The sequence below is a fragment of the Fukomys damarensis genome, unplaced genomic scaffold (assembly GCF_012274545.1).
Source record: "Fukomys damarensis isolate Sample0158 unplaced genomic scaffold, DMR_v1.0_HiC HiC_scaffold_37, whole genome shotgun sequence".
In the NCBI taxonomy this organism is placed as follows: domain Eukaryota; kingdom Metazoa; phylum Chordata; class Mammalia; order Rodentia; family Bathyergidae; genus Fukomys; species Fukomys damarensis.
This window is the reverse complement of record NW_022900949.1, coordinates 64,567,219-64,595,130: the sequence shown is the minus strand read 5'-3', so window position 1 is coordinate 64,595,130 and position 27,912 is coordinate 64,567,219. Positions and strand designations below refer to the sequence as shown.

General features: G+C 39.2%; 1 protein-coding gene across 1 annotated transcript in view; it reads left to right on the top strand.

The window, feature by feature from the left end:
• Arhgef26 (Rho guanine nucleotide exchange factor 26) overlaps positions 1 to 27,912 on the top strand; it is a 119,920-nt gene that overhangs the window by 35,994 nt on the left and 56,014 nt on the right. The window contains exon 6 of the mRNA XM_010636892.1: positions 26,917 to 27,069. Within this exon, the coding sequence (XP_010635194.1) occupies positions 26,917 to 27,069 (153 nt within the window). The remainder of the gene's footprint in view (positions 1 to 26,916; positions 27,070 to 27,912) is intronic.

Below are 27,912 nucleotides of genomic sequence, written 5' to 3'. Positions count from 1 at the left end.
GTATCTTAGTAACTTACATTGTAGAATTTTGATCTAATTTGAAACAATTATTTGATATATAGTCTTTTTAAATTCAAAGTACTCAGAAGACGACAGAGTAAATTTCATGGTGTAATGGCCACATGCTGAACTTTAAGAGTGAAATTCAAGTGATGAATACTTCCTATCATACATGAGTTTATAGTCCCATGAAAATGTAAAATAAAATCTTAACTAAAACCAATGAACAGCATCTGAATTAACTGCACAGTACTGATGAAACATAATTTGTTAAGTGTGTCATAGGAAGAGATTTCTTCATTGTTTTCTTTTGCATAAAGAAAAGTTGTAGCTGTAGCGGGAGGCATAATTAGTGAAGGGTGAGGTCAGAACGTCCCCACATCCAGGTGAGCAGTGTGGTATCTGATCCCTTTTGTAGTGGCTTGGGTACTTTGCTGTTTACCAATAAATAACACTAAGAGGCCCTTTTATGTAAGTAGGTATTGTTTGCAGACAGGCAACAGAGACAAAGATCATGCTTATTCTGGGTGTGTGTGTTTATGTGTGTCTTTATCAGCATGGTATGATATTACTAAATTTTCATCTTTATAAAAAAAATTGCTCATTTCAGTTGACACTGATTGAGCTTCCTTTTCTGCAAGGCTTCTAAGTTCCAGAGCATTTCTGTCTCAGCTGTTGGTCTTCTGGGGTATCCCCAGTGCAGGTACAGAGGTAGCTCAGAGCGGGGCACTTCCCCTAAAACGGGTAAGTTTGGATCACATTGAAAGCCAAGGGCTTAAGGGCCCTTGGTGAACCCAAGGAAAGGAAGAGGGCAGATGGTAAAGGCCTTTATGGCCTTTCAATTTCCTGAAGAATTTCACTGTACTAATGTGAAAAAAATGCTCACAAGTAAGTGGGGGCCTGATGCGGTGGCATCGTAGAGAATGGTGTGCATTTGCATTAGAGGGGAGGCAATAATGATAAGGTATTTGAGGCAGTTGGAGGAACACCACCAGCTATTGTGGGAACCTAATTGGGGGCCCAAGTGGAAAGACGCAAAAGGTATTGAGAACGGAGACTCTGGGGTCCTGCTGGAAAGAAGAAGGGTTTGCTTGCCTCCAGGACTGAATGTATACAGAATTCCTCTCAACCAGCATATAAGAGAAAGGGTTTGGAGCTTAGTGAGGTAGGTAAGGAACTCACTTTGGGGCATGTTAAGCTTGATACTGTGGAATATGAAGGGAAGTGGTGGTGCACCCTGTAATCCCAGCACTCAGGGGGCTGAGACAGGAGGATCGCTGAGAGTTCAAGGCTGGCCTGGGCTACACAGTGAATTCAAAGCCAGCCTAAGACTCTATCTCAAAAGACAAAAAAATCCAACCAACCAAACAGAAACAAAACAAAACAAAATTATAAAAACCGCTGCCTGCCTCCAAAGTGTCAGGGCCTGAGTTCAATCCCTGGTACCAAAAAAAAGAAAGGAGGAAACCTGATTAGGACTCTGGAAAAATCTTAAGCAGTGATGTAGATTTAAGCAAGAGAGGTGTTGTTGTCATTGTGTGTTCATTGGGATATTAGATCCTGCTTTAGTGGATTTTAAGCAGTGGAAGGGGTGGTACTGAGCTCCTGGAAATGCATGTTTCATTGCCTTTTGACGTGGAGTTCTCAGGCTTTAGCAGGTGATGGCTGGCATGCCAGACATGCTGAAATTGGTAGCCGTCCTAGACAAACATGAAGTGTCCCACCCACATACCAGTGGTGCCTTTCTTGAAACTCATGGGTAGCATAAAAGAATACTGACATCAGAATTTGGGCAGAGAAATGTTGGAAGAAACTTGTGGCATGGGACAAATGAAGTAAATAAAATAACAACTGCACAGTGAGTTTGGGCCTCTTCGAGCCAGTTGACTGTATGCGGTCTCTCTGTGGTTAGCATCTTCACGTTTCTCTCTTTGTAGGTGCTGTGGACCTCAAAACTATTTGTTTCTCAACCCTCCTGTGTGTGAGGAAGTGGCTGGAATACTACTGATCGTGTATTTGTCCCCTCCTAAGAAGGGCATCACTCTTTTCTTCTTCCTGAGATGCCTACAGTGAAATCCTTTAATAAATTAGAAAAGCATTTAAATTTAACTAGGCCAGAGAATATGTTTTACAGCCTGTTCAATTTTTGCCCTGGAGTAATGGCCTTTGCTAATATATTCATCGTTAGAGGATGTTCTCTCCTCCCTCGATATATAGTATAATTTAACACAGAATTGTGGTAAATAAACTTTTACTCTATTTTCCTTAATTGAACACACAAACTTTATTCTTTATAAGAACCAATTTCTTCAGGGGCAGGGATTTACCTCAGTGGTTCTGCCGCCTGCCTTGTAAGCGCAAGGTCACGAGTTTGATTCCCAGTACAAAAAAAAGAACCAGTTTCTTCAGTTGGGAGTTGAAAGACAGCGACACCCAGAAGCCATCTTTATGACTTTCTTTGACTTTTTCTCTACACTGAAATGAATGAGCAAAGAAACTCATATGAGAATCACCACCGGTACTCTGCAGTAACAGCCCAGCCTTTGCCTTTTTTGTTGATCCTAATAGCATACCATGGGTTAAATAGCATTTTGTAATTTGCATCTGTGATATTTACATTCAAATACATTTATATTATTAAGTTATGCTGTTACATTTTTACTATTATCCTTGTAAAGTTTGAAGGAAGCAGTCTGTTGAATGTTACAGCACCATATGTAAATTCTCAAACTTTAAAAATACATCTATTTTAAGATCTATTTTAGGCAAGTACTTCATGGCTCTAAATCTTAATTTCTTCCTCTAATAAGGATGATAGTTTACCCAACCTTGTGGGGTTGTTTTGAGAATTAAATAAGATACTTGATGTAAAGTGCTTAACAATGCTATAGCTCTCAAATGGCGATTATGTTATTATTACTGTTGTTTTGATCATCTGTGTCTAATATTCTGAAGTGCCTTAGAATTTTTCTTTGTTGACTTTTGTGTGTATAGCCTATAAATTTTCCTACGCCAACATTGGTCTAGGGCTAGGCTAAAGAACAGTTCTTGTTTTGTATAGATTCTAGCATAATCGTCTGCATGAGCTTGTTTTAAAAGATGGTTACAGTACAGTGTTACAACAGTTTAGCAGTCATCTGTATTTTGACAGTGAATAAAGTCAGAGTAAATGGCATCTTTCATAATAATGCAACATATATTAGTTGCGACTTAGGGGCAGAGTGAAAACTCAGTGTTTTGCTTCTTACCAGCCTTGTGTTTTCCTTGTGAGAGGTAAATTCCTTGGGCCAGTGTTTCAGAGCAGGCCCTGGCATGCTCCAGCTGCCAATTAGGCTGTTCTGGTTATTTTTTGCAGACATTTGGACCAGTATGCTACATGCTTTTCTGGCCTGCTTGCACTGCCCTTGCAAGCTCCAAGAGCCTGGGAATTTTGGTTTGTCACATGGAGATTTAAGCTGGGATAATGATCCTGGTTGGGGCTGCCTAAATTGTTACCAAGCTTAGTCACTAGCTGTTATCAATCTTAAACTGGAGTAGATCTCTTTGGAAAAAGAAACAAAGGCTAGGGTTTGGTTGCAGTATTTCATCTGCATTGCATTTGCAGCTGTAGATTTTGAACCATTACATGGATTTTTTTATTCTGCTCATTGTGAGTGAAACAAGCAGGAGGACCACACAGTGTTTCTGGCCAGTGGAAAAGATCTAATGTAAACTTTGCAATCTAGCTAACTTAAATCTAGCGCTTGATTTAAGCCCAAAGAGGATGGGTGGTGAAATAAGTTTCAAAAGCAGGCTCTTGAGCTTTCTGATCATTAATTTGTTGTGTGCTGCCTCTAATTCCTACACAGTAATTATTGGCATCTGGGCATCAATTTTATTTTTTCCCATAAATTGCATTTCATCTGATTTAGTTCTTTATAGGATGCCATGAAAGTGCCATCATTTCTCTTTTGCTCGTTGGGACGTTGAAGCCCAGATTAATTATGTGAATTTGCTTAAAATAATTCACTTAAATGGGAAGCAACTAGTGAGTTTTGTTTTATTCTTTGCCATTCATTCACCAAGACTATTTGTTCAAAAAATACACATACACATTTAGTCTAGAGGACTAAATTTCAATTTAGACTTTGCTAGGGATTACATAGCTGATAAATTTTCAGAATTTGCTAGTGTTAGTATATATCTCTCGTGGAGCTAGGCAGAGACAGTGGTTAGACTCATATCATATTTGAATATCTTTGACCTCTTAGAATATGAAGACCTTAACAACCAAATGCATCTTGCTATTTCTGGACATCATAGTCTTTATCACCCTCTTGTTTCCTAGTGAGCATTGCCTCCTAAGTAAGGGTATTGTCCAGTATCTTTATCATAAGTGGTTGTGAATATGTTTCCACAGTTGCAGTATTGCAATATGCTCTAGGAATGAACTAATTGATTATAAAAGTTCCCTAGGGTTCATACATCATCAGATTAAAAAACATCTAAAAAATTCCTAAAACTACTTCTATAGTATGTTGAGGAAGAAAAGAAAATGTATTTTGGAAAGTAATGACTTCATTGTTTGCTTCTTAAGGATTTAAACAAATGAATTATTTTTCATTAGTTGGCAGTGTAAATACAGAGCAGGAGCACGTCAAAGTTTATTTTAATTTTTTTAAATGTCAACGTGGGGTAAAAAAAAAATCTGTGAAATTGTGATTTTTTTTAAAAAGGCCTGGCATTAGTTTTAACGTTCTAAAAAGACAGGTTGTTTTAATATTGTTTTAAATATAAATTCAGTATAGTATTACCATTTCCTATAATTTTAAAGGATGTGGATTAAATCATACAGCCTTGTGTTTTTAGATTTTAAAAGTATATTTATAGAAAAATATTCTGAGGAATATGCGTATAAAGTGAATGGTATTTGTTAAAGAACCTTACAGATACTTTATCTATACAGTGTTTTCTTTGGATTTTAAAAAAGGTTTCGGGAAATGATTTGGACTTGGAAAAAAATTTGGTGGAAAGGTTCCATAGAAATGTCAAGATTGGCTAAGATTGACCTTGTCACTTGTGGGGGATTCAAACAAAGGTCCCTTTGTAAAAAGAAAAACTGTCTCTGTATCGGGAGTTCATTGGAATTTCTTTTCCAGCAGAGAAGAGTGATATGAACAACCAGAACAGGGTACAATGGGAGTGTTTGTGCTCATCTGCTCGAGTTGTCCTGCTTCTTCTTCTACGTTTTATATATGCAGCATCTGATGCGCTGTACTGAGATACACATACATAGGCCTGTATCTGTGTATGAATGTTAATGTCTTTAAAAGGCATATTGTGGAGACGCTTTATGGGATATAACCCATTCTAGAAAGTTGACGTTGTACTTGAGTCCATTCTGTTGAAGGCAGCAGAAATGATTAAGCCATGAAATTATTCTTGTTGATTTTACCAAGTAGTATTAAATAAGAAACCTTCAAGAAGTATTTTTTTTTAACTTTATCACAGATTTACCACCTCCTTTGTGTTTTTGCCAGCTTCTGGTGCTCACTATATTTAATCGCCTCGTTTTGAACCTTCGCTTTTCTCTTTATCCCATTTTCTATTTGTCTTCCTGACCAATATCTAATTTACTTCCACAAAATTACTTTTGGAATCAAAATATAATTTTTAAAATTTAAAATATCAGAAATCATTTTACCAATTAAGTTTAGAAGTCAAGATACCATTTTATCAGTATTCCTGAGAGTTATATATTAGGTAATTTTCTGTTACTCATGAAATAGCCTTTCCAACCTAGGCAGGAAGACGTAGTCATTTAGTCTTAAGATAGTATTTCCTTGCATGCTTTTGAGCAAAACATTGTTCTGGACTCTTTGTAGGCCTTTGTATTTAGAAACTAAAATGCTCAAGCTGGGGAAATTTCGCTTTCTTTCAGATTTTCTCAGCCTGGACTGTTTCCCTGCTTTAAAGTCTAGGTTTTATTGATCATATTTTTCTTTCCTGACAATGCAGCAAGGAACCTCAGTCTCATCCTTCTGCTGTCATTTCCTTCCTCTGCATATCAAGTGCTGAGTTAGCCATAAGTGTTTATCAGAATAATCGAGGAGTTCGAAACCGGCTCTTCAGTCCTCACATGCTGAGGATGTGTTATCACCAGCTTCCACTGCAGAGTTACTTATTCTTACCAGAGCCTTTGCCAGGCAATAAATTCTCCCTGTGATAACGCAGTTCCAAAAAAGTTGAGTCTTACCGAGCGTGGGCTTTTCAGTCTTTACCTAAGGTTCAGAAATCTGACTTCTATTAGGTCTGGATGTGGTAAAAGCCTGTTGGGGATCCTATGAGAAGCTATAGCTGTATACATTGCTACAGTATTTTTTTAATATGGGAAAGATTGGCTGGATGAAGTAGAGATGTGAAGAATTTCCTAAAAGGATAATGTATGAAAATGATTTTCTGGAAGTGAACATCCAAGCTCTAAAAAAACAGATGGAGCAGAGGGCTTTAGAAGAAGCAGAGCTGCCTTCTCTGTATTTTCCTTGAGGAATTTTATTGGATGTATTTCTCTGAAAAAACCTGGAATTGAGTTGTAGCCATTTGAATGTGGTACAAGTTGAATTGTCCTGAACTGCTTTTGACCCATTCCCAGTACCTATTTTTTCCTTTGTGAACTGTGTGCATTTTGTCAGGGGCTGGCTCGGTGTTTCTCTGTCTGAAGGGGGCATTCTGTATTAAAAATCCAACAATCAATTGTCCAGAGGGTTTACCTTCTGCCATGCAAAGTAACAAATGTACATGGTGAAAAATTCAAATTTTATGGAAGGGAATTCAGTGAAAAAACAAGTCCTCCAGTAAGGCTGATTGAAGTATAAGGTCTAGAGATATTCTCTCCATATATGCAAGTGTAGTTCTGTAATACAATAACAAGCCTTCTACATACCGCTGTGTACCGGAACCTCTTTACTTTTGTTTTAGTCCATCAGATAGCCAGAGTTTTAAATGAAGAATACAGTAACACTGTGTGTCCTTTTGCCCAATTCCTCCTCTCATATAAGCCAGTGCTTCTTCTGTCTAATGTCTTCTCTTTGGTAACTTAAAATAGTGAATAGATCTGCATAGATAATAGTAATCTATTTGACTCTATGGGATTTTTCTTTGGTATTGCATCGTATTCTTTGATAAAATACTTTAAGTTGAGGGTTTTTGTGTTGTTTTGATTTTTTGAGACAAGGGTCTCACTATGTAGTCCAGGTTGGCCTTGAACTCACCAGATAGCCCAGTCAGGCTTTGAACTTGTGGTGATCCTCCTGCTTCAGCCTCCCTTGTGCTGTGATTCCAAGCATGTGCCACCATGACTGCTAGGTTGTTTTTTTTTTTTAAAGAATAATTTATTGAACACCTACCTACTGTGTACCAGGTGAGACAAGTATAGCAGTAAACATGACAGGTGGAGTCCCCGTTCTAGTGATTTGGGGGGATAAATCCATATTAGAACAGGTGCTTAAACAACCAGAAGATTGAGGAAGTGACCTTTTCCTGCCCCTTAATTACTCTGTTTTCCTTCCGCATAAAATTAATAGCCTTTGACCATATGGAAAAATACCATTCTAGTCACATGTTGTTCGTTATTTTTTATTTGCAAATAACTTCATTAAGTGGGCAACTGGGATATGTGGAAGAGAGTTTAATAGACCAACATTTCTGCAATGTAATTAAACTGATCCCTTAGATATAATATAAAGATCTTTATTTAAAGAAAAACCGAACCTGGATTATGTCACAATTCCAAATACTAACCATACTTCTAATTTGAATGCATAATTTTTTGATTTCCTTGTTCCTGAAGGATTTATAAGTCTGGAGGATTTGGACACTATTTATCTAGGTTAAGGAAAATTTATCTGATTTGTGCTTCGGGTTAACCAGTAACTCCTTTTACATCATGTCCTTAGATAATGTTTAGAATTGTTGGATTTTTCGAAACTCAAGTTTATAGCTTTATTTTTTAAAAAACAAGTAATTTATCTGAAGTAAAAAATAGAAATTATAAAACTGCATGAAACAATTATACCTCCTGCATGGTCACTAGTTAATTACCTTGGCTAAGCTATTGCTCACCTGTTGTCAGGTTCTTACGGTAAATTACGTGGTATGCCTAATCTCATTTTACTCTTAGTGTGTTTTGTGATTGTTTCCACATACATGCTTCTGCTGTTATGTTAGAAATAAGCATCCTCGTGGTCATTTAACGCCATATTTTCTGTGTGTTGATGATTTTTCTGGCCCCCCATCACTGTGCTGAATGCTATAAAATGTCTAGTGTTCCACAGCAGGAAGTCTGTTAGGTACCTCCAGAGAAAATGTCTATGTTAGATGCGTTAACAGTGCTATTATAAGTTATATGCTGTGGTGCTGGAGATGGGAGTCCAGTGTTAGCAAGTCAGCATAGTTTATAATTGTAACTATTGTGATACTGCTATTGGCGTGAGTTCAGTGTTGATGAACAAATGTGTGTATTAATGGAAACATATATAAGACAAGGTTATATGCTGATCGGTTGATGAAATGTTGTGACTAAAGGCTTCTAGGGACCTAACCTGTGTTTCGAGTAGGAGCTAGTCAGTTCATTATTCACTAATTCAGTGTTCATAGCACGTTTATAGAATATGACTACTGTGAATAACGAGAGTTGGCAATAAATGCAAAGGTAGAAATGGCCAGCTCCTTGCTAGTTCTACTTGGGTTTCTCTCTCTTCTTACACTCTAAGGTACAACAGAAACAGTGTAGTTTAGATATAAGGAAAATGAAAATAACATTCCAGTAATGAAATAATTCAGGTATGGAAAAAATTCTGTATTTTAGTTGCTTGTTGTAAACATTTGTAAGATTGAGACATTTAGAAGTCCCCTAAGATCTATGTTATTGACCATAGGGCATGGAGACTGAGTGTCTTCAGTCTGCTGAGCTTCCAGTTCAGGTCCTGTGTGGCCTTGAGCAAGCTACCTAATATCTTCCTGCCCTGTTATCAACGTGTGAGGAAGGGAAGTGAAAGCAGTACCTACTGCTTTCATTTGTCCCGGAAGTTAAATTATTCAGTGTGTGGAGTTAAACCAGCTAAACAGATCCCTTATCTACACCAGTTTGCACATCTATATTAGCTAAAATTAACATTTGAAAAACTGTTAAGGCTTCACAGCACAGTTTGCTTATCATCAGGATATATAATGTGTCCAGGCAGGTATTTTTAGTAACTATCCATTTTTCAAGAGAATGTATCTGCAACGTTTCCATAGGTTCTCCACACCCCCCCGCCTCAGCCATCCTTAAAATCCATTATGTTACTGCCTTGAACTTTTGCCAATATAGTGTAATTGGACTTAGCATCTGATATAGTTTATTCTGACCCATATTTTCAATGTAAATAGACAAGAGTTTCCTGCTGATTTCAGTTCACCAAGACCACATTATGATTATAAAGTAATGGCTGGGTATAATTTTTCTTGCGTTTGCTCCTCTGTAATTGAGCTATGAAAGTTCCTGATTAATAACAATCCTTTTAGAGATATCACTTGTTGCAATTTACAAACTCTAAAATCTTTATAACAAAAGACAAAAATAGCCATACAGGGCTGGGGATTTGGCTCAATGGTTCTACCGCCTGCCCCCCAAGAGCAAGGGTCTGAGTTCGATTTCAGGTTCGAAAAAAAAAAGTCATACATTTGTCAAAATTTGATGGTAATTGCAGCAGTTAATTCTTCCTCGCAGTTTAAGTGACTCTGTACAGGTTAATGAAAGATATTGTCTTATTCCTCTTTTAGTACTAATATGAGAAATTTTTTAGAGGCGTTGAATAAATTGAGATGTGTATAAAACCATTTCCAGTGAATAGTGTGCTACTTTTCTTAGCAATTGAATGAAAGCCAGAGGTTGCAGAGGTTTGTTTTTGTTTTTTTCCCTGTATGTGAAGTTGGGACTTACAGGTTCCAGACAAGCAGAAGCAAAAGTCTAGTGAGTCCTTAGTAACTCAGTGTTCTTCAAATAAACTATCAATTTAGGGTGTTAACATAGACTTCAGTAACCTTTTTGGCTTCAATGGAAATTCCTCTCAAATATCTCTGCCATACCTTTTTTGATAATAATATCTACCACCATTTATTTACCCCACTGTGCACTAAGTTCTGTAATACTTTTTGTGTAATCCTGGCCATAATGTATGCAAGAGATAGTTCCTTTTTTAAGCAGAGGTGAAGCCAATTATACTAAGTGTAAGTTCTCAGATCCCAAGTGACAAGCCAGAATTCAGATCCAGACCAAACTCCCAAGACCTTCACGGCAGGGAGACAATATCCAGCCAGGTCACACGACCAAGCAAAGTAGACTGGATGTGGAACGGTTCTGAATGGCACAAGTCACCAAAACATGGGCTGTGATGCAGTCCCAGCCACTCTGGCTGTGGTGACATAAACGTGAGTCCAGTGTCGCTAGATTCAGTATTTTAGGAAAAATGGGGAAACTAGTTGTGCGGGTAGACTTTCTTACTCTTTAAATGTTGAGAGCTAATTCAGACTTTTTAAATACACATATGTGGAACCTATATTAACATACAGTTTCGATCCTTCAGCCATCCCTTTGAGAGTCAGGCTGCATGTTGCATTTCGTGGTCTTAACTAGCCTGCTAGCATAGGTGGGGCTTGTGCCTATGAACAAGGTCACACTCTGAGACCAACTCTCCCCTTTCGCCCAAAAATGTAGCCAGGGTTAGGAGGAAGAAAGGAAACTATGTCTTAATGTTTTAGAATGAAGGCTGCCGCAGGATTTAGGGAAATTAACCATACACACTTTTTTTTTTTAATGAGTTTATTGGTACATTTTAGGGATACAGTATAGTCACATTCATTATTGGGACCTTGTAGCTTTACATGACAGGTCTTGGTTCTCATTTTGTCCCCTTGTCCCTGCCCTCCCTTCACTCCCTATCCCCTCCCCATTTACACTTTATTTCCATTTTTTCATTTTCTCATATTTTTTTCTTTTCCCTTATTCCCTTTCCCCACCCTTCCCACTTTCCCTATACCTTTAGACCTTTTCTTCCTATTTCACATTGTTAATTATCTCATTAGGATCTTGCCATACATACTTTTAAATGCACTTACCTCCAATATAGTATAATTTTAGGCATTATCACATGAAAGTTGTATAACTTGCTCATCTTTCCTTCATCCCCTCACATCTGTTAAAATTAGATGGACCAAGAAGTTAAATATTTCTGTCAGATTTTTTGGTACTGAGAATCAAACTTGTGACCTTGCGCTTGTCAGGCAGGCCGTGGAACCACTGAGCTAAATCCCCAGCTCTCTGTCAGATTTTTTAATATTAGAGCATATTTACATATACACATACAGAGTCAGTCAGTCATTTTTTTTTTCTGCTTAAAAAAGTTCAGAAAACTTAAATTGGCCTGGTAAGAATGTACAGCAACTACAAAACTAAGAAATGCTTAAAATTGGAAAATACATGGAAAAGAAAACACAGGTGGTCTGAGAACTGAGAAGTAAGATGGAGGAGAAGACTGCTTAGGTTTCTAGAGGTCCTAAATACAGTGAAAGTACCCTAAGCCTGAGTTGCAATTACCAGTGAGGGATCTAGGTTTAATATTATGTTTTTAGCATCTACAGTTTTTAAAAATTTGAATTTACCACTCCCATAGAGTAGAGGGTAAAGCTCGGGTTTTGAAAGTCTAAGAAAAGTGATGGCATTCCTCTCATTTTAGAAGTTTCTGTAGACCACAGTGGTTAGGTGGTTGACCTCTGTCCCTACACACGCAACTGCACCTAAATCAAAATATCGAAGAACAACTCAACCTGTATTTATAACTACTTCTTTGCTGGAGAAGGAGGCAGGCATTGTGATACCTCTTTTTATGTAGAATATCATGTGTCATTAATTTTCCAAGGAAATGAAATATGTGGTGCGGTTTAATTATTTTTGAATTTGAGCTACCTTGCCATTGACCCCCTCAACACAATTCCCCTTGGAGGAGAAGGGGAAATTAGCAGAAAAAAGATACGCTGTATACCGGAGCCTAACAAATTCAATGAATGTAGATATTAACTGAAAATGGGGAAAGAGGATTATTCAGAAAAGGCAGAAGGAAGGTGGGAGGGGAGCGAAAGGCGATTAAAAACAAAGAAGTTGTATTACATACATTCTTCAGAATGATTGCAAACAGCATATATCACAGATATGCACTAAAAAATAATACTCTCCCTTCTTGAAGCACACTTATTCCATTATTCCTGCCATTTTCTGAAACAGGTTTGGAAGTCCTTTTTCACGAATGTCTTTAGTTGTGCTGTTGTGGTTGCCTCCATGTCCTGAATAGATTCAGAATATTTTACCTTTCGTGATAATTTTGACTTTGGGAAGAGCCAGAAATGATACAGTGCCAGATCTAGTGAATAAGGTGGGTGAGGACATGATGTTTTTTATTTTAACTGCTTATTGGTACTTTGGTGGTGTACAGCACAATTACATTCATCATTGGGATCTTGAATTTTTTGATGTATCTTGGTCCTTATTTTTCCCCATGTTGTTTTTATGAGTCTGCCTTATAGTTTTTACATTGAAATAAGGTCTTGCTAAGTTGCCCATGCTGGGCACAAACTTGACATTTTCCTGCCTTAGCCTCCCAACGTGCTGGGATTATAGGCATGTGCCACCATGCTGCCTGGTTTACAAGTGCTTTATTTTAATACTACTTCTCCTGGCTCAGTTGTCCACAGCTGAATTACGGTTTTTAGTCCTTTACCCCAGAACCTCACCAAAGGGAGGTATTTACATCATATGTTTTGTTTTAGATAAAAGCCAGTAGATAGATATTCATTTTGCATATGTCATGAGTTTTAAGGAAAACTCTTGGAAATGATACTGGTGTTTAATGGAAAGATACATAAAACCACTTGGAAACTATAAAGCATTATGCAAATTACAGATAAACTATGCAGTATAATAGCAGATAATCACTCTGTAGTTGAAGTTCATGCTGGCTTTGTAAGCACAAGTGCCCAAACATTTTCAGAATTTCCTATTTGAGAGAAGTGAGGGCGTCTGCCCGCAATTTGAGCTGTCCCATTCCTTGGCAGGGCCTGGGTCCCGCAGTCTAGCTGTCCCAGAGCACTTCCTTCTTGCCCACGGATGTACTTTCCTCCATTCCTTTTAAACTGAAGACCATCTCTCCTGCAGGAACCATAGTGCCACCCTCCCCTGAGAAAACGACAAGAAGCTAGTGTCTTTCATCCTTCTCCAGTTCCTCCGAAGACCTGCCTGTCAGCTCTGCTCTTTGGCCAGCAGTGATGATGAAGAGCATGGTTCGGAGATAGTCTCTGATGAAATGACCAAGTGTGTGTGTGCATCGGTCAAAGTTCATTAGCTTTTTCCAGTGGCTTCCACTGGATTGAAGGCACTAATTAAGGAAAATACAGAATGGCAAATGCAGGTGATAATCGCGGTGGAAACCAGGTACTACGTGTTCTGGTGAATGACAGTCATGGCCTTAGTGTCAGCATCCTTTTCATGTAACAAAAGGAGATCTCACAGTGTTGTTGAGTCACATTGTGTAGCTAGAATGGCCTGTTGTAATTGGCTGAGAGGGCTGGGCAGGATGGAGGCAAGGTGAAGTGTTGCACCAGTGTGCCTCACGTAGAAGATGTTGTACGTTAGAAGCCAAGAGTTAGGAATTTGGTTTGGAAAGCTGGACCTTCCTGATGTTTCAGAGAAAGAAGTTGATGGCTCCAAAGAAGTTTGTAGAAGAAACTTAGTTCTTAAAAGTGTAAAGTAGGAGAGAAATATGTAGGCCATAATGTGTTGTAGAACAACACTGTAGAAGTTGTGTGCTTTGGGGCCAGAGGATTAATAGAAAAAATAAGAGAAGGAAAAAGTGCATATATAAAACGGAATATAAACACTGGTAAAATATGAATGTTTATGATTTATAAGTTACTAGTAGGAAGCAATACATTTAAGTGCACACATGTTATAAAAATTTCTTGGAAGTAATAGCATATTTTATAACTCTCAATTCACTATTACCAAAGACAGTTAAAGGCTGCCAGTGTTTTGGCTATGCTCAAATGCTAGATAAGATTGGGGGATATGGAAAAGATTTCCTGACCATTTCACCCTTTTGGATTACACTGCAGGCCATGGGACCTCTTAGCCATATGAAAGGATGTAAAATCAAACCTTTCTTAGCTTTCCACAAATGAAACCATTATCCCCTCTTTCTAGGGATCTTGTTTGGTGGTTAAACAGTAGGATCACAGTTGTGACTTGGGTATGAGAGTGTTCTCTAAAGCAAAGCTAGCTTGGCTGAGGGCGCACTGTCTCTAACTCCTTGGTGTGAGTAGGGGCATTTTAGCTAACTTCCCTTTTGCTGACCGAACAGCCATGCTTAACATTTCCCACATCTCTTAGCTTTCTGGATCTGTAGAATGGTTTCGTATTGCATTCCATGGGCCTGAAGGCACTTTCGTGTCTGCCAATTTCGGTGTCAGGAAGTCAAACAACTGGGCCCTGGGCCTCCTGACCCTGCCTCAAGCAGCACAGCTCTCCTTTATTGTTAAAACTCCTTGGCTTTTCATAAGAGTCACTTGAAAAGAGGTAAAACATGTACAGAATCTGCTATTGGGGAAAGTAGGAAAACAGAGTGCTCTATATGTGAACGGAGTTAGCTGCTATCAGCTCTTAACCCGTGTCTGCTTTCTTCCCTTTTTTATTAAAAGAGCTCTGTTGCAATACCATAATAATATTCCATTTAAATGATATAATCCAGTGGTGTTTTAATATTTTCACAAATTATATAAAGATTACCACAGTCAATTTTATTTTTTTAATTGAGTTTATTGGTACATTTTAGGTATACAGTACAGTTACATTCATCATTAGTTCCATTGAAATGATATAATCCAGTGGTGTTTTAATATTTTCACAAATTATATAAACATTACCACAGTCAATTTTATTTTTTTAATTGAGTTTATTGGTATATTTTAGGCATGCAGTACAGTTACATTCATCATTGAGATCTTGTACCTTTACATGACAGGTCTTGGTTCTCATTTTTTCCCCTTGTCCCTGCCCTCCCTTCACCCCCTCCTCCCCTCCCCATTTACAAACACTTTATTTCCATTTTTTCATTTTCTCATATTTTTTTCTTTTTCCTTATTCCCTTTCCCCTACCCTTCCCACTTTCCCTACACCTTTAGCCCTTTTCTTCCTATTTCACACTGTCAAGCATATCACTAGGATCTTATATATTTGGACCACAGTCCATTCTATATTTTCATTCTGAAAAACAGATGATATCCCCGTTAGCACTCATTCTCCATTTCCCCCAGAATTCCGCAGTTCTATGTAACCATCACTTTGCTTTTTGTTTCTGCCCGTTTGACTTTTGTGGAGATTTCAGATTAATGAAATCATATAATCGTGATCTTTCAGGACTAGCTCATCCAGTTGTATCATGTGTCAGTACTTTATCTTTCGATTTCACCATATAGCTATACCATATTTTGTTTATCTATTCATTAACTCATGGACTTTGGTTATTTTTCCTTTTTGCTGTTATAAATTATGCTATGATAAACATTTGTGTATAATTAGGTGTTAATCTCTCTTGAGTACATACCTGGGAGTAGAACTGCTGGGTCATATGGAAACATTTAAGTTAGTATTTTGAGAACTCCCAGCCTCTTCTTCTCTTAAGCGAATAGTGATGTAGCCTGTGGCTGGCCTTCTCCTGAGCACCTCCAGTCCGCCCTCCTGAGTCCCACAGCCAGTCTTTCACCCACTTCCTCCCTGGATACCTTTGAAAAACACCAGAAACCTCAGTGGTGCTTTGTTACTTAGCTTAAGAAAAACAATTGAAATTGCTTAACACGATACTCTAGAATTTACAGTTTAGGCCCAGGATCCATTCTAATTTCATCTTTCAGTATTTTCCCAGTTTCGACATATCCTTCAACGGTAGGTGTTTTATTACACAAATCAGTAGTTCTTAAACATCTTTCATGGTTCTCTTTGAAAATCTTCCAAAGGCTATAAATTTCTTGTTTCCTCTAAAATAATGCATGAATCATTGTGCCGACACAACATACCTGGCACGGAAATTCAGAGAGCTGGTGTTAGCTCTGAAGACTATTAACAAACCTTGACATCCACCACACTATTCCCTGGGCACAACCTGTGTGTTCTCATCTTTGTGTATACCACTCCCTCACCTCTGTCACCTCCTTCCTTCTGCTTAGTTTTACTTTGTGGGCCGGGCACAAGGGATCAAACTCGGGACCTTGGACTTTCTAGGCAGGTGGCAGAACCACTGAGCTAAATCTTTGGTTCCTCCTTCCTTCTTGAGGTCGTCTAGTGATCTTTCATAGGACCTGTAAAGGAAAGTGTTTGGTTCCACCATTCATGCATGGTGTTCAACAGTTGCTGCAGTCCTGGAGTTTGGCTGGGAAAGAGTAGAATAGAAAGAGTTTGCCTCCCTGGGGATGAGGTTCTGAGCATTATGAATGCTGGAAGTTTTGTTGGAATTATCTTGAACTGTGTGTTTCACCTGCCTAGAATGGAGCCTGGTGCATAGCCAGTGCTCAGTAGTCACTGGATGTAAGCTCTAGCTTCCTGGAATGGATGAAGCTTTATCAGGCAAGCTCTGTGAATAATGAAGGTGCCTGAACGTGGACACTAGATGTTGGATATTGAGGAGGAAACAGGAGACTAGAAGAGTTTCCAAAATGAACTAAGAAGATGTATTTTCCTATTGCTGCTCTGACAAATTACCACAAGCTGGGTAGTTCAAAACAACAGAGATTTATTCTCTATAATTCTGTTAGAAGTCTGAATTCAGTCTCACTGGTCTAAAGACATGTTATCATCAGGGCTGCTCCCTTCCCTGGAGGCTCTAGGAGGAAGCCCTTTCTCTCTCTTTTCCAGCTTCTAGAGATCACTTGAATTTTTTGACTTGTGACTCTTCTGTCTTCAAAGCCAGTTGCATAACATCTTCTCTTCTCTCTGGTTTCTGCTTCCATTCTTTCATCTCTTCTCTAACCCTGATCCTTCTGCCTCCCCCTTAGAAGGACTTCTGTGATTACAATGGAAACAACTGGATAATCCAGGATAATACTGCCATCTTCAGTATCCTTAATCACATCTGCAAAATCATTTTACCAGGTAAAATAGCGTATTCCTAGGACATTGAACCCACGGCCTTCTCACTGATTGTGCAGTGGGACTGACGGCTGGCATGGTCTTATCCAATGGGTCATTTGTTTTACCTTAATACATGCAGAACTGGGAATTTATTATATTTCCCGAATTGGGGCAGAAACGTACTTAACTCATAGTTCACATTCTTCTGGTGCTTTGCTAACTAGTTAGCATCTAAAAAGAAAGTATTGCTACTGTCCTTGGTAAAAGTAAAGGGGAGGGTTGTGTGAAAAGGGCTAACTGTAACAGGCTGCTCCATGAGCTGGAGCAGGTTTGAGAATGCTGGAAAGGACACGAACGTCTGTTTCCCTTTTAAACAGGCATCATTTTTCTCAGGATGTCATGACATAAGAACCTGACCCCTTGAGTTTTTCCAAGTTTTGTCTTGATTTCTTTTTTTTATTTTATTGATGAAAGCTGTAAAGGATTACTTCTTTAGAAAGACAGCTTATAGGTGTGGCCAGTCTGTTTTGTAGTAAAAACATATTTTTAAAAGGAAGTTTCGTTACTCACGTATGTTAACTATATTATATATTTTACATGCAGCCCAAGACAATTTTTCTTCAGTCATTGGAGCGTAGGCAAGCTGAAAGAAACCCTGAGTGAGCAAAAATTTGGGGCTTATTTTCATGTTATTTTTACCCATTGACTGAATTCTAACTTGAAATATCATAGGCAGTCCCTCTAAAGGATCTAGAAATAGTGCCTGAAGAGAAATGTGTTCTTTCCTGTACTGATTTTTATCCCAGAATGACCAATGCACAATAGGAAAGGAGGCTTTGGCATGAAAAGGTTTTTCTTGTTTTACTTGATTTTGTTCCAGTATTCTGTGAATTCATTCTTAGTGCTGTTTCCAAGCAGCAAGAAAGAATCTACATTTTCCTAGATTGTTTTTAATTTATAATTTATATCCCAACTGCATCCATGAAAGGCCCAAGGCAACTTACATTACAAGATAAGTACACAGTAAGGCTGTTTAAATGAGAAATAGAAAACAAAGTCAGGGATGAAGAGAACAAATGTAGGATGACTACAAGTAAGATTCAACACAACAACACCCTTCCAGACAGCTAAGGTGAAAGGCTAGAGAACCGGTTATGTAGCTGTCACTGGCCACAACAAAGCAGTTCCTCAGAAGTCATAAACCTTTTCTAGGTTTTGTGTTTTCAAAGTATTTTTACCAGGCAGTGGGTTAGCAAAACTCTTCATGTGGATACAATCTCTGCACAGTGGGTGCTACAAAAGGAGAATAAACATAGACAGTGCTATTTGCCAGCCCAGGCTTACAGCTAAGAAAGTTGGCCTCACCAAGAGACATTCAATATTGCCTCACTCGGCTGACCTCTGGCCTGAACATCCTGACGTTTTAGTGTGGTTATTATATCACACCTGGTAGGTAGTCATATTCTCATTCATTATTCCTCTCCTTGGAAAGTGCCACTTTAACAGGGGGAGGGAGGAATAATAGGTATCTAGTGTTGATTCTCAACATATTTAATGATCGATCGTTCTTTCGTTAGGCCCTGGAGACCCAGCAATGAGTAGCCATGTTTAGTCTTGATCTTCATGGTCATAAAAATTTGGAGCAGGTGCAAGATTTTCCAATAGATGGAAATTAACAAACACAATTTTAAACTGTAAAACTATTCATAATAACTCGGAGCACCTCAGACCCACGCCTAAGGACGTTTTGGTAAGAGTGCTAGTGTGTGCTTTTTGTCATTGTAGTTTACTCGAAGTTCTCAGAGACGTTAAAATATGAATAAATGCATGGAGCACTGAAGTAAAAGAATGTAAGTATATAAAGGTTACCAAGGTAACAAGCCTCTTTTCCTTCAGTGTATCTCTGTGAAGCAGGTTCAGATGCTAAGTCCTTTAAATTTTTCATTTTTAAACGCAAACTCAGTATAATAGTATTACAATTTCAAGGACTTTTAAATACTGTTCTTGTAGTTGTGTGATCCTGTTTACATTTTTTTTAGCACACAGTATTGTACTAAAGAAGAAGGACTAATAAGTTGGAGCCTCAAATAATGTGGAAGGGTCTTGAGAGACACTTGGTTCTTGGTCTTTCTTTGGTCTGACCTTCCCTGGCCTACGAGCTCCACTCTCTTGCTTTGGGATCTGCTTGGTACCTTTAACTGGAGGTGATGTGTGGAGCTGGTGTTAAATCTAAGCTTTGTGTTATGTGGTATTATGGATAAGAAAGCTCTTTGATTCAAAGTGCTCGAAGTACTAATATCTTCTTCTCTCTTACACCTTAGTTTCTTCTGTGACATATTCAGGCAGATCTTAAAGGTTTTAACGTGATGATAATAATTTTTAATAAAAATTTCCCTGGAGCTTTTAAAAATTTAAAAACTTTTGTAGTTCATAACGTGTACATCCCATGCGGTGCGAATTGGTGTACGCATGTGACGCGTCTCCATTCCCTCCCTCATCCCCTGCCCCTGCCCTCCTCCCCCTCCCTCCGTCTCTCCATTCCCTCCTCGTTCCATTCTGAGAATCGAACAGTAGCTATCAGAGTGGGAGTGCGAGCTTCCGGAACATTCCTGTTGGGAACTTCTTTCTCATATTCTAAACTACCTTGTTTAACTACATTTTCTATTGGTGCATATTAGTCGTACAGATTAATGGGTTTATTTTGGCAGATTTCCACATACAGACAACATTGTAATCATTTCATCCTTGTCACCCTCATTGCCTCGCCTTCCCCTCAGTTTCACATTTTAGGTGTTTCAGGTTGTGTAATGATTTAATCCCACCTGCTATCCACTTTAGAACCCTTGCCCTCTCCCCTTATTTCCTTCCTACTGTCTGACAGTAATGCAAACTACTTTTAATTTCAACCCTAATCCTTTTGTTATACAGAGGTAGGATTTCAGAATAAAAAGCTGAAATAGAATGTGAGAAGACAAATAGTGTGCTGAGGAGGAAACCTCCTGAGACATTTCCCAGATCAGGATATGGAATCTTCTGACTGAGAATTAAGCAATTTATAATATGTGTGATTAACACAGTTCCTACTAGTGCTAGTTTGGTAAAAGCTCATAGCTGAGCTTTGTCTTGTTCAGCATTGATTTTGATCTGTTGATAATGGCTACCTGCAGTGCACATCCTGTACCTGGGCATAGGGCTCACTCAGTGATGCCTACCGTGGCGCTCTTGCTGTGTGCTCGCCATCCCTAATTCAGAAACTGACAACTGATCAGGAGACAACATGACCATCAAAAAACAAAACAAAACAAAAAAAAAACCAAAAAAACAGAAATGAAAAGTAAAGCAAAGCAAAGCAAAAACTGAAACAAATAAGTCCTAATCTCACTTCCCCAGAGCATCGTATAAATTCATTTTGGTAGAGTACAGAATGTTCTGTTGTTGTGTGGAAAGCATTTCCCTCAGCACATAAGTACTTTGCTGCCACTTATCTGAAATATTTTGTTTAGTGAAGATATTTTATTATATAAGAGCAACTTGGACATATGAAACCTGCTTGTATGTTACATGTCTTCAACCTAAGTGAATCTGACCCTCTCTGGCAGGGTACTGTAGCTATTTAGATTGACAGACAGCTCATTCAAGTGAGGAAGAAGCCTAGGAATGATTTGAGTTTGCTTTGGGCAGATAGATATTAATGAAGGAAATGTACTTTGAAAGGATACTATTTTTAAGAAGGACACAGGACAGCGTTGATTCTAACCAGAACTCTGCTCTCTGTATTTCCAGAGATAGAACATTGAGTGCTGAGCTTAGCCTCGCTGGAATCTTCCCTAAATTGGTTGAAGGAGGACTGGTCTGGCAGGTTTTTCAGAAAGTGTAGTCAGCAATGAAGAAACTCAGGCAGAAATGAGTCTCATTTTAGTGACCCTATTCCAAGTGAAAAAGTTTTTTCCGTGGGTTTGTGTCTCCATTGGTGGTAAGCACTGTATCTAGAGTCCTTCCCCACTTATGGTCAAATGAGTACATGCTGACTTGATTTACCAATATAGAAATGCAAAGTAGAGACTGACCTATTTATGGGTGTTATATTCTTAGTACAATAACAAAACAGAATTTCTTGAGCAGGTTTCATGTTTACTATAATTTGGGTTTTTTTCTGTTTTTTTGTTTTGTTTGGTTTGGTTCGGTTTTTTTGAGGCAGGGTCTCACTATGTAGTTGAGACTGACCTGTAGCCCAGGCTGGTCTCGAACTCACGCGATCCTCCTGCCTCAGCCTCCCGAGTGCTGGGATTTAGTACAATAACAAAACAGAATTTCTTGAGCAGGTTTCATGTTTACTATAATTTGGGTTTTTTTCTGTTTTTTTGTTTTGTTTGGTTTGGTTCGGTTTTTTTGAGGCAGGGTCTCACTATGTAGTTGAGACTGACCTGTAGCCCAGGCTGGTCTCGAACTCACGCGATCCTCCTGCCTCAGCCTCCCGAGTGCTGGGATTACAGGCGTGATTGTTTTTTTGTTTTGTTTGGTTTGGTTTGGTTTTTTTGAGGCAGGGTCTCGCTATGTAGTTGAGACTGACCTGTAGCATAGGCTGGTCTCGAACTCACGCGATCCTCCTGCCTCAGCCTCCCGAGTGCTGGGATTACAGGCGTGCGCCACCACGCCCGGCTCTCATTTTTACTTTTTTTTTTTTTAATTTAAACACCAAGGTTGGTTTTCTCACCCATGTATTTACTTGTCAAATATCTGACTGTCTCCTAAGTTCTAGGTACCGTGACTCACCGTCCTGGTTGTAGCAGGTCAATGCAGCAGACAGGGACCTGTGCCTCCAAACCTAACGAAGAGAGACAAACGTAAACAAAAACCATAAACGATCCCATTGTGATCACAGTGGACACCTGAAGGAGAAGGATAGGGATTTTTGAAACCATAAAAGGGGAGCCTAACCCATCCCACACGGTGAGGAAAAGCTTCCTGGATGAGATGAAATTTAACTGTATTTGAGACGTGAAGGATGAGTGGGGGCTCGTTATGCAAAGGAGAGGGCAGCAAGGGACGAGGAGGGCCGGAAGGAATGACTCCCAGAGTTCCACAGGACGACGTGAACGAACACTCCATCTTGCTAGACCCGACCGGGGCACATGACTGCCTGTGGTCCCCCCTGACTGTCTTTCCCAGAGGCTTTACCTCTGGCAGTTGTGGACTCTTCTGTTGTCCTCATGTCCTGTCTTGACACAAACCTCCTGGGAAGGTCTTTACCGGGTTGGTCTGTGTTTCTTCTTTACTGCGATGATGCAACAATTGGCCCTCTTGGGAAGTAACATATTTCTGTGTGGTCCCAGCTGTTCTTCATAATAGATGCCTAAGTTGAGGGTCAGCAAAAGTCACAGGTGGGCAAGATCAGCCCACACCTGAGACCAGAGGCAGCAGGTCTGGTGGTTGGACTACAAGCCACCGGCTGTAGTGTCCGAAAGGCTCTGTTCTGGGTTCACAGCAGAGCCAGGAGCTTAGAATATTGACTTGAGTTCTCTTGATTTGAGTTTTCTTCTCTGTAAAATGGCTGTATGAGCTTCTTATAAAGCACGCCTGAAGAGTGGCGGAAACGAGACAGTGTATGGGAAGCATGGGACTGCGTCTGGCACAGTGGATGGAAGTCATGTTTATCGAGGGCTTGGTCCTTGGCATCTACCAGAGCCTGCTGTCCTACGCTAGACACATGAGAGGACATTTTGTTAGTTGACGAATAATTATTCGAGTCTGTGTTAAAGGCTTAATGTCCTCTACAGATTGGTAGTCTTACGGCACAGTCTTTTCAAGAGCTCTCAGGAATGCTCGTGTCTGACATGCTAGTTCCATTACCAATGGTTTTGAAGAAGTCCATCAGTAACGGTACAAAGGCTATCAGCACCTCACGTGGACAGGTCTCTTCTACCTGCCACACAATGGCAGATATGAGCTCGCAAAAGCATAGGCACTGAGTGTATCAGAAACATTTACCTCATTGTTACTTTGCTTTTTCCTCAGAAATGCAGGCCCACACATAAGACTATCTAAAGCAGCCCCCAAAAGCATGAAGTTCTAGAAATAATCTCTGCTACCCTAGGAAACGTTCGAGTATGGGTTACAGACCATGAGCGAGCTTCGCAGTAGGCTCTTTCTTCAAACTGGAATGTTAGCTGAGTCCTCTTGAAATCCTCCCTCCTGGGTGACTGATGGTGTGGACTCAGTGTTTGACAATTCTCTGTGTAACTCAGGAGCTCACCTGGGCAGGATGCACTTATCTGCAGTATGGTTGTGAGTGTGCTGGTGATGCTGACGTAACATCGGGGCAAGCAGGGGTGCTACTTAGGAGGGAGTGTTTATAGGCAGGCTTGTCTGGTCCACGGGATCTCTCTCAAAATGTAGACTTTTGAGAAGAGGTTAGAATTTTTTAGGAAAGAGAAAAGTTATGTAGCATGGTTACTTTTAAAACAAAATCATCCTGGAAATAATACAATGAGGAAAGAGTTAAGATGTTCCAGAAAAAAATTTCATAGAGCTGAAGTACATATTTCCATTAAATGATTGTCCTCCAGCTGGGCTTGGTGACATACACCTAATCCCAGGTAATTCCAGTTCCTTGGAGGTCGAGACAGCAGGACCACAAGTTTGAGGCCGCCTGGGCAACTTAGCAAGATACTATCTCAAAATAAAATTTTGGGAAAAAAAAAGACAGAGGATGTAATTCATTGAGACAACATATCTAGCATACATGAGTTCCTGGGTTCAATTCACAGTTGTGCCCCTTAACCCCAAAAGCTGACCTGTAAATAAGCTAGATTATTTCATAAACTCATTAAGGTTTCATTCTAGGAACCAGAATGCTATATCAGCTTTGCTTCAGATTTTATTTGAATCACCAGAGTTCTTGATTTCTGAAATAATGCTTCATTCTTCAGGAATAGTTTCTTGGTCTTTTGTAGCTCAGCTCACTTAGCAAAGTGTACAGCTGTGCCAAAATAACCAGTAGATTATTTAACATAGAAAGCTTTAAATTGTATCTTAATTATGCTAAAAGATAGGTGGCTTAGTTTATATTTTATTAAAATAAGTAGCATAGACAGCTATTTCATTGCTACCTTAGCTTTAGTCTTGTACTTTGGCCAACTCTTTACAGTGATAAATGAAATTTTTCTTTTCATTGGGAAAAGCCAAGTTACTGTTGTTTTTGGTTATATAGTTGCATTCCTTCAGACTGTTCACAGTGAGCTAAAGCAAGAAACTGTAAACACATTTGCTGCTAAGATGCTTATTTCCTCAAAGTACGTGATAGACACCTTATGAATAGTTTGTACGTTTTTCAGTTTTCTTTGAATATTTTCTTAAAATTTGCATTTAAGAAAACAAATGATAAACAGTTTTCATTTATTTGAAAACTAGCTAAGAATAGGCTAGTCCTGACTATAAAGTACTCAGAATTTGAGTGCCTCTGAATTGTCACAGACGTGTATTTTCAGTTGTCCATTAGATATCTTCCAGGCAAAATGAAATTGCTTCTTTCTTGTTTCTCCTCCCTCCTGCTAAATCCCTGTCTTCATTAATGGTTTAATGATCCACCTGTTGTTTAGATGGAACCTTTGACCAGAAATCCCAGCATCTTCCTTGACTCCCATCTACTGAATTAATTCTAATCTGTCCATTCTATTAATTTTACTTCCACATTGTTGCCTAATAGGTGTCTTCTCTTTTTGATTTCCGGCTGCCAGTCTTGATTCTTGGGTGCCCAGGTTGGCCATCAGACTGGCCAGTTTGCCATCTATCTTGACTTAGTTTTCTCCATCTGATTGATGATTTCCTGACTTCCATAAACCTAACATCGATTTTCATTGTCATACAGTAAAACCTTTGTCCCTGGCTCTCACCTGCCCCGCAGCTTCTCTCTTGCCCCATTTCCTCTATAGTCTATACCTCAGCCTCACTGAGCCACCAGTTTCCTGAACCAGATCCTGCTGGTGCCACGTGACCCCTTGTGCCCACTCTCATCTGTTCTTCTGTTCCCGTCACACCGTCCGTGTGGCTCATGACCTGTGGTCCAGCTCATGGGTCCCCTCACCTGTGTTTACTGCACTGTCAGTCACTGTGCTCTCCGGAGTCTTCATGGTACATCTCTTAGGCTGTTTTCACTCGACACATTTTTGACACCAAATGAATGGGGTTTTCTTCTCACACCAACCAGCCCTCGAACTCTCTGGGTGTCCTGCACTGGAGAACAGTGAAGACAGCACGGGTTGACGAGTTCAGGCCCCAAAGACTGCCTTCACTTCAGAAGCCAGTTGCAATTATTGATCCTCAGATTACTCAGATATTTTGTTCAACTTCGCTATAAAATTCAGTCCCCTGATCAGCCTCCTAAAGGCTGATTTGCTAGAACAGCTCACAGAACACAGAAAGACATTTTTCTTTCTATTACTGGATTATTATGAAGGAAACATCGCAGGAACAAGCATATGAAAAAATTCCCAGGCATAGATATGGCGGCAGAACTTCTGTGCTACCTGGACTTGCTGTCTTTCCAGCACCTCAGTGTCTTCAACCCTCTCTGAAGCCCATTGCTAGGGCTTTTGATGAAGGTATCATTGCATATGATTGATAAAATCATGGGTCCTTGGTAACTAAACTCAACCGTCAGCTCTCTTCTCTCTTTGGAAGTTAGGAGGGAGGGACTGAAAAGTCTATCCTTGTAATCGTGACTTGGTCTTTCTGGTGACCAGCCCTCATCCTGAAGCTACCCAGAGCCTCCATCTTCCAGATACATTAGTATCTGTTAGCATACAAAAGATGGTTATTATTAAACACATATAAATTATACCTCTGCTGCAGATCCAGTATTGTACTTCATTGTACTTGGCTCCATGCCTCCCATCTGCCATTCAACTGTAAGTGTCCAGAGGGAAAGGATTACTTCTTACTGAGCTTTCATTTAGTGATCTATCTTCCTTTTGGCACATGACACAGCTTTTTCTGTATTCGTTTCTGCTATTACACTGGCACATCTTGATGCATATACTATTATTTACACAGAATTAGTGCAGTTAAAATTTCATTTCTAGCATTAAACCCCAAAGATTTGAAAACAGAGATTTGGATAGTTATAATGGAATGTTTATAGCAACATTATTCATACCAGACAATGTAGAAACTGACCCTGTTCATCAGCAAGTGAGTGCATAAGCAATGGTGTGTGTGTGTGTGTGTGTGTGTGTGTACACTAAATCTGGTAATCCTAACTTGTCATGTAAATTATGAAGATATTTAAATACCATGCATATTAATAGATTTTAAATAACACTCTTTTATTTTGAGAGGACAGATAGAATTGGGTTTATATGTAAGCATTCGTTTTAGGTGTTTTCTCGTGTACTTTTCAATACAATAAAATATAAAGTACACCCATGAGCCCCCATATCTAGGGAATTCTTGGGGGAAAATAGGGAAATCTCTACTTTAAAATGAACCTAAAGGCAGACAAATGTTTATGAGTATCAGTGTTATAAACCAACACTTGAAGCAATAAGGTGTATGAAAATTTTACATTTAAACAAGATTTTTATAGGCTTTTTTTGGGCTCTTTTTGGATCAGTATTGTGAACTGTTGATATTTGAAAACCTTGTATAGTGTTCTAACACTGGATGAGGATAGTCTTGTCTATTACAGTACATGGAAGAAGTATAAACACTATTTTTTCTTGTTTTCTCAGATTCTTTACAGAGTTGGAAGCGAGGCATCAGAATAATATCTTCATAGAAGATATAAGTGATATTGTAGAAAAACACACAGCATCCACATTTGATCCCTATGTGAAATACTGCACAAATGAAGTCTACCAACAGCGAACACTACAGAAATTGTTGTAAGCAATGTTGCATACTACTAATAGTCAAACCTACTTTTAATTAGAGCTCATGGTTGAAATTAACTGATCACATAAATTGTATATAAGGGCTTGATGATGAGCTAGTTCCCAGGGGAAAAATGTTTAGGAGGATTACTTTTAGGGTGAAGATATTTGAGTGGAAATATCTAGTCTTTGGAGTTTTCTCTCTAAAAGTCCTTATGAAATCATAGTTTGTTGTTGCCGTTGCCCTTGGTTTTGTTTTAATTGACCCTCGACAGAAGGGTGATCATAGTTCGACTTCCCAGTTTTCTAAGCCAGTACTTGCAATTAAGTGGTTTGCCTGAGGCCTAGAGTGGATTCTTAAGTAGGTGGACCCAGAAACTAGCACTCAGGGTTTTCTGGACCCTTGTAATCTTTCTCCCTGCCTTGACAGTTTCAGTAAGCTTTTCATAAGAATTGCTGTTTCCCAGCATGGTACTGGCAAAGAAATAGGCCTGAGGATCAATGGAACAGACTGGAAGACACAAAAACAAATGCAGATGTACTCAGCTACCTCATCTTTGACAAAGGAGCTCACCATCCTCAGTGGAGGAAAGATAGCCTCTTTAATAAATGGTGTTGGAAAAACTGGATATCAACCTGCCACAGATTAAAATTAGACCCTTATCTTTCGCCATGCACTAAATTAAAATCCAAATGGATTAAAGATCTAAATATTAAAACAGAAACATTAAACTTGCTGGAAGGTAAGTTAGGCAGAACTCTGGAAGACATTGGTATAGGAAAAGACTTTATGAACAAATCCTCAGTAGCACGGGAACTAGCAGAAAGAATCAACAACTGGGATCTCATCTTACT